Source organism: Rhynchophorus ferrugineus, unplaced genomic scaffold, assembly GCF_030347505.1.
Source record: "Rhynchophorus ferrugineus isolate W39M unplaced genomic scaffold, kcgeb_rfMv2 rfM5, whole genome shotgun sequence".
Classification (NCBI taxonomy): domain Eukaryota; kingdom Metazoa; phylum Arthropoda; class Insecta; order Coleoptera; family Curculionidae; genus Rhynchophorus; species Rhynchophorus ferrugineus.
Window position 1 is genome coordinate 11,318,388 of NW_027472584.1, and position 7,765 is coordinate 11,326,152.

The following is a 7,765-nucleotide window of genomic DNA, read 5'->3' on the forward strand; positions in this document are numbered from 1 at the left end:
AATAAATTGGATGTTGAAATAATTTGTATTTTAATTAACTGATAATGATATTGTTCTTTTGTAAACTGGGTCTTTTTCATAAATGTTCCCATTCATTTAGTCTAAAACTGCACAGTAAAAATCCGAGTTAATTTCAGTTCATCAGTTTGTAGGTAATCCACGATCAAAATTGATTTTGTATACTGGATGATTTCTTAGCTCCATTTTGCTCCGAAATAAAATGGTCGAAAAAGGGGTAAAATTAAATTAAACATCCTATATAATGATCGAAATACAAATTGATACTAATCGAAGTATCATAATAAATATCCTAATAATTAAATTAAATTTAAATCATCTTCAGGGCCGAAAAACTGGATTCATATCACAGGTTTGTAGAACCAGATCGTACCAATAGCATCAAAACCAAAAAAAAGTCCTCATATACTTTTGTTTCGTAGTTTTAAAACCAATAAACTGAATACATTAAACATTCTGCTAACGAATAAACGGTTAACAAAAATTAACAATCTAGTAAATGTGATGGAATAATATATACAATTCTAAAAAATATAGTAACATACAACGTATTCTGTTGTCCTGATCCTTAACATATTTGTTGTCACCGCAAGCCCATGACGGCAATTCATTAGTGACTTAACAATTTAATTAAGATGCATTATAGCTTTTAAAAAACTGATAAAAAACCTACTAAGTAAAACATTATGGGTACATTTTCAAAACAGATGTGAATGGATCAGTTACAATATCAAATTTGTTTCTTCGTAAGTGAACTTAATGATTAATATCAAATTAAAGAGAAACTATTTAAAGAGAAAAAAAAACATATTTTCTATATTGCTTTCGAATAAAATTATATTATAATTATATGTATTATTATAATTGTTATAAGATTATATACATTATTTACTAATAAAGCTATTTAATAGAAAACAGCGATAATATATTCAAGATCATAATTTTTTTTTGTAAAACAGATCCATTATAATATATTTTTTGAAATCACCTGATATTAGTAATATTTTTTATACATTTGTATACACTAAAGTAGAAGCTGGAATATTTAAAAATGATTATATGTAAATTTGTTTTACTAAATGTGTTTAAGGATAAATATAACAATACAATAAATTTGTTCTGAAATCATCTTAGAACTTATCAAGTATTATCTAGAAATCTTACTGATAATTAAGTTATTTCTTATGAAATTTTATATTATTCCATGTAAATAAATATAAAGAACATATGTGTGTGCCCCAAGAGGATTTGAACTTGCAGTGTATTAATAAGCGTCTAACTTGCGACTATACGCACGACACCACCGCGAAATTATTGTTACACTTTTAACACTATCCTGAGATATATAAAATAATTAATATCCCAAAAAATATCACTTGCTTTTATCTTTTAGAAACAGAGTATTTTATAGAAGTACTAGAAAGATTATATAATATTTACAAAATTATTGCGGCATTTAAAATTTTAAGTTGAAAAAATTAAGAAAACAAACTACACAGCTACAGGTGGTTTTTTTCTACGTAAAAATTAACTGAATGTGTCTTGCCTATTTTTATGATCTAATATGTTCATAATACCTTATTATAAATTCAAAACCTGACTTTATAGCTTAAGGGGATCTGCAACAATAGTTAAATAAAATTGTCATCGCTAAAAATAAGTTATAAATTAGAAAACTAAATTATAAGAACCTTTTTCAGTCAAAAAAATTGGGTCAAACAAGAAAGGGTGTGGATTATTTCAGAATTCTCAGGTAGATTCAAATTGGACATGCAAAGCTCGAGGTAACAAAATTACGCCTACCAAATTCCAAAGAAGCACAGGACAGGTTCAGCTTTGGCACCAAATTTAAAAAATTGCACTGACCGACAACAACACTGACTGACACAAACTGACAAAAAGCATTTTAATATTTTCAAGTCTTAAGTTTTGTCTCCGAAAACTGAAGCGGTGCTTTTCGCATATAGTTAGAATACCGCGATAGACATCTGTATAGTTTGGTTAGTTTTAAAATACAAGTATATGTGTGCATCGAACTCGAGAGAACGCTTGGTGCGCATGTCCAAGAATCTCCACAGGTGATTTTCAAAAGAGATGCTGAATTGGAAGATTCGGTTTACTTGTTTTATTTTTGCTCAAAATAATATAGCCTAGAGTGAAATATATTTTAACGTCTTGGAGTATCATTTAACATAATGGTTTTAAATTAATGATTTGAATATTGCTATCACAATTATAATTATTTGTAAGATTTAGGTGTATATATATTGTATCTCTTTTAATTATGATAAGTTGCGGAATTAGTATATTTTTTATTTTTCATTCTGAATATATACGCAATTATAATACATTTAGAATTATATTACCGCTTGGTTTAAATAAAAAATAAGGAAACATAATTTAAATATCAGCGCATTCACCATTATTCAGAGAATTTTAAAAGGTAAAAATATCTGGATGTGTTGCATACATACATTATTCAAGTGCTTATAATTAGTGTTGGGAACTATCGAGTGAACTTGACTATCGATTGTTTAGTATTTGACTATTTTTTATAATCGACTGTTTTTATCGTAATTTTTGGTTCGACTGATTTTACTACTTTTTACCAGTGCCTGTTTTCGGTCCGACTGATTGTGTTATTATTTACTATCAACTGTTTCAGTCCTGTACTTTTAGTTACTATTTTTGTGGTTCTACTAGTTTTTATTCGACTGATTTTTAACGTTCTGGCCCTGTCGCGACCTTGACAAAAATTTACTCAATTTATGATTACATAGGATTTTTTATATATAATATATATATAATTTTATGATTTTTTGATAGATTACTTATATATATATATATATATATACATATTAAAGTCTCTTTTTTCCAACTGCTCCAAACCACGGTCCTCAGCATTAAGCCTACCGACTAGCGAGTGACCAACTTTAGAAATCATCCCAGAAAACACATTCGGTCTTACCCAGCCTGGTTACTGGCGTGACTGGGAACATTTTCCAGCTGGTAGTTTACTTGTAAATAACAATATATCGTATATTAATACAGCAGTATTTTGGGGCGATATTTTTCAAGATAGTTAATGTAATCGGGTAAAAAGATTAAAATTGTGAATGATAAATAGTAAAATACTTTTGACTACTTTTATGGCAATAATAGGTAATATTTCGATTACTCTCTGGATTTTTGTTAAAAAATATTTCGGTTCGATAATAAATAAAGCATTTACTTATTTAAAAAAGCTCTAGTAGTTATTGTGCGATCATTTTTTAATATCATTAATTTTTTTTTCGGTAGGTATATGTTTAATTTTTATTTAGTATTTATGGATATTGTACATTTTTACTTTTTAGGTTTGTTTAAGTTCTATTGTATTATTCTATATTTATTATAGTATATTATTTGACAATAGAAATTAACATATTAAAATAGGATAAAACATTTGTCGTCTATTACTCTACTCCATACAAATATTTTATTCCTTTTTATAGATCCACAGAACACTCAAATATAAAATTGATTCTACTTCGTTTAAAGTGAAATTATTTATTGCACGTTAATAGTATTCAGCAAATATTTTTTCCTTTTTTTTTAAAGGTTAGTACGTGAAGGAATATGTACATCTCCGTCTCGCTACCGTTGGAAAATATAAGCACATATAAAATTAATTGCTCTAAGCAATTATATCCGTCCTTTCCTCTCTCTCAATTTATACAGGAAAGGATTCATACATATACGTCTGACATCAGCAATTGAATAGTACAGTCAAACCCTGCATTTCACTGAAAATAATGTTTTTTATTTTCAGTGGCTGTTTTTTGACTATCGACTGTTTTCAGTCGATAGTTCCCAACGTTACTTATAATAATACTGACGTAAAACAATGTTATATGTCAGTTCAGATAAAAAAACGATAAGATATTAATCTTTTTATAATTTCATTCATAAATATATTATCAGAGAAATAATACAAACGACATTTGAATAATTAACAAAACTGTGTGTTTGTAAGCAAGTACCTGCCAACATTTTGCAATTATTGAATTTTATACTATTTATATTGTGTTGTTTTACGTTTTCTACTTCTTTTATAATATGTTTTCTGAGGCTTTGGAATGAGCTTGTCATACATACTTCTTTCTAATGATGTCTTCGTTATTGATGATGCTAAAAAGGATAATCAAAATATCAGGGAGAGTAATGTATAGGAATAGCAAAACAGGAAATTCTAGGATTAAATTTTTCCTCAAATATCTGTGTTATTTATTTTAAACAAATATTATTCTATTTGGTAATATCAATTTAAAATTAGGTTAAATATGGCCCTCTAAAATTTTCTAAAATGTTTTTATTAGTGATGGTAATATGCTAGCTGATATATAAAACAAAATACAGACTATATAACTATTCAAAATTGGTAACAATATGTATAAATTACTGGATCAATTGAAGTTAAATAAATAAACAATTATGAATATAAAATAAAATTGACATAAATAACTAATCAATTCATATTTAAAGTTATTAATGTAAATAAAGGGCATCATTTTGCATCAACTAATATATACACATTAAAATTTGTCTAAATCTTAAACTCTAGAAAAAACTTCCTTATCATTAGGAAATTAAATAAATTAAATATATCCCTAATCTGTTTTTACTTTGTCATCACCAATTAGCTTACTTTCAATATCTGCTAAAGCCCACTGGTGGTCAACTATTTCGAGTGCTTCCCATTCAGCTTTAAAAGCAATTTTAGGGTCTTGAGGCATAGCCATTGCTGCTCCTGACATTTGATCTTGCATTTGTCTTGACTGATCAGCAGCTGAAATATATAAAATACATGAAAATATATAATGTGTATATTTATTATTATTAAATATTACCATTATTTTCGCCAAGAACTAAGGTATAAATGCTTCGTAATCCAAAAACATTTAAAAAGTACCATGAAGCAGAAGAAACCCACGAGGCATCTAAATGAGATAGTTCAATACCTCTCTGAAGCATTGATTTAAATCTTAAAGTTAACGGAAATGGTACCTTAGCTAGAAAGAGAAAACAACATTAATGTAATATTAATAATCACAATCTTGAAACAGAATTTACTTGTAATAAATCCAGAAAACATCCAGTTAATCCAACCACCAATAATAATCATTGGCAGAACATTTGTTAAATTTCCTTTAACCATATCAGTCATCATTGAAGGGTCAGTCATCATATTATGGGTAACTGCAGGCCTCTTTTGTGTTAAATATCCATCTTCTTCTTTATTAAATGCCTGCCTTCGCATTAAGAATGCACTCTTTGGGATGTATCTTGCATTTTCACGAAGGACTCTTGCTCTGAGTATTAACTGGCTAATAAAGTACAAATAGTTAGTAACACGTCGCTTTCAAAATATTGTTCTATACCTATCTTGAAGTTGTTGCATTTCAATTTTCTTTTGACTGTCTAAAAGCATTGAAACATAATGTCTGACTATTCCGACCAGAAATGTTATTATTACTATGGGTAGAAAAACCCATACTCTTATTTGAGAATCTACAATTAAATCTACAGACATCGTTTAACTAAATACAATTTACAACTATTTAACTTCTTCCTAATAAAATAGGTTAACGTAAATGTCAATATTCGGTGCCCTTAAGCAGATTCCTGTAATAATCTTTCATTTATTAATATTATAAAGATTTTAATTTAATACAAGAACGAGTATAGTTTTTCTATTGATTATATAACGTACAAAATTATATTTCATAAAATATGATATAACGTTAACTACAATATAATATAATGTTTGCTTGTAAGTTATGTCATTCTGTGGTATTAGCGGCCCATAAGAGATGGCGCAACGATCCAAAATAATAAAATTACATTTAATTTTCTGTTAATTAAAAGTTTAAAATCGGTCGGGCGGTTTGTTTCTTTGGGATATAATATTAGAAATGGTTAAATTATTCAAATGAGAGTTCGATCTCTCTAGACAAAAACAATTTATTTGCGCAGATGTAAGACAATAATTTATAGATATAATAAAATTAATGTCCAAAGATATTACGTAAGACTTATTTGGAAACATTTTAATGTAAAGGTACCTATACCTAAACATAAATAATCTGAAGGTCAAGGTTGAAGAATAAACCATTAGTTTCAGAAATAATAGCTACAGCATATATATATATATATATATATATATATATATATATATATATATATATATATTATATATATATATATATATATATATATATATATATATATATATATATATTATAAATTATTTGTTTTAATAATATTAATATATAAATATATAAATATAAATATTGATGTATGGATCTGAAATAAAATTTTTGCAATCAAAAGAAAAAATCATCAATTTTTTCTTTTGTTTTTTTTTAGTTTCTGCGGGATAAAGTTTATAGACGTTTAATTACATAAGAATGTGCTACTGCACGTAAAAGTAAACGACCACAAGAAAAAGTCCGCAATTCATCCATTTTAGTCTTCGTTGATTCGTAATACATTTTCATGTCGGAATTCTTTTAAAGATCGTTAGATACTGTTACTATAACGTTACTAATTTAGCTTTATTCAATAGTTTCTTGGGCTGATCGCAGTTTTATTCCATTAATTAACCCGATTTTGCGCAATTGTATAGACATTATGCGTATTAAATTGAGAATATTTTATCATATACAAATTGACGTTAATATATGATTTTGAATATTTGTTAAATTTGTTGTAGAAAAAAAAAACAGTTTTTTAATATATAGATTTTTTTAGATTTCTTTTGTTAGACGAACACAATTAAAACATATAGTGATTGACATATAAATACAATAAGCTCTAAACCGTTTAATGGTAGATTAACAGTTGACTACGAAAATACATTATAATACCGTTTTGAATGGTTTGTAGATATGGAGTGCAAAAATATTTTAAGAGGATTTAGGCTCAAGGTTGTAGCTAATATTCGGCAAATAGCACTCATAGAGTTGTTAGATTAGTAAAATATAACTTGTATTCAATGGTTGTTCAGGTTGCTTTTATGTAGTTCATTATTTAATGGCATTATTCTATGATTTTTAAATGTTAAATTTATAAAAGGCTTATTACATGTATTATTTTTACAAGATCTATATTTTTCTACTTTAATAAAATTATTGCCGGATCGCTTAATATATTCTCAATGGGATCCAGATAGAGCAAGTGCAAGAGTTCAAGTGTTTGGTATCAGTAATACAAGATGATGAATCTATTGTTGAAATAATAAGCTAAATTGTTTTTATATCTTTAAAATGATACGTGTGGAAGGGAGGAAACTTTGCAATCAGTCGAGACTAAAATCCATCTCTTTGGAGTGCCATTTCTCCTCAGATATCAGATAGCATCTGGCTTGAGTTTTTAAGCAACAGTACCTCTTTCAATCCCGCATTGGAAAGCAACAAAACCCTATTCAGTGTAAATATAATTACACTGAAAAAATGTGTGAAAATATTTGTGGCTCAAAAATTTACTTTTTACTAAATGTGTATGTGTTAATGATAAAAATCATCATGTCCTGGTGAGTAATAAGTTCTTATTTATAAGAATCAGTTTCCTTCTTGCAGAATATATCTTAGGAACTAGTACATATCAAATGTCAATCAGCTCGAATATTTATAGATTGGAAGGATAATTTCTGCATTTGTGACGTATCTTCAGAAGATCTTTCAGAATTCTTGAACCAAGCGTTGAG

General features: G+C 27.3%; 2 protein-coding genes across 3 annotated transcripts in view; both read right to left on the bottom strand.

The window, feature by feature from the left end:
* The window catches only part of LOC143197123 (uncharacterized), an 88,329-nt gene extending 86,220 nt beyond the window's left edge, over window positions 1-2,109 (bottom strand). Inside the window, exon 1 of one of the 2 annotated variants that reach the window (XM_076405311.1) lies at window positions 1,822-2,109. The gene's annotated coding sequence lies outside the window, so the exon portion shown is untranslated. Of the gene's footprint in view, window positions 1-1,709 lie in introns of both variants that reach the window. The other variant, XM_076405313.1, reaches the window with a different exon arrangement.
* Window positions 2,110-4,352: 2,243 nt separating this feature from the next.
* On the bottom strand, window positions 4,353-5,649 carry EMC3 (ER membrane protein complex subunit 3). Its single transcript, XM_076406329.1, has 4 exons — window positions 5,439-5,649; window positions 5,131-5,384; window positions 4,908-5,069; window positions 4,353-4,846 (listed from the first exon to the last, which is right to left on the bottom strand). Exons 1-4 carry the CDS (start codon window positions 5,588-5,590, stop codon window positions 4,668-4,670), a joined length of 747 nt encoding a protein of 248 aa, XP_076262444.1. The 5' UTR covers window positions 5,591-5,649; the 3' UTR covers window positions 4,353-4,667.
* Window positions 5,650-7,765: the final 2,116 nt, after the last annotated feature.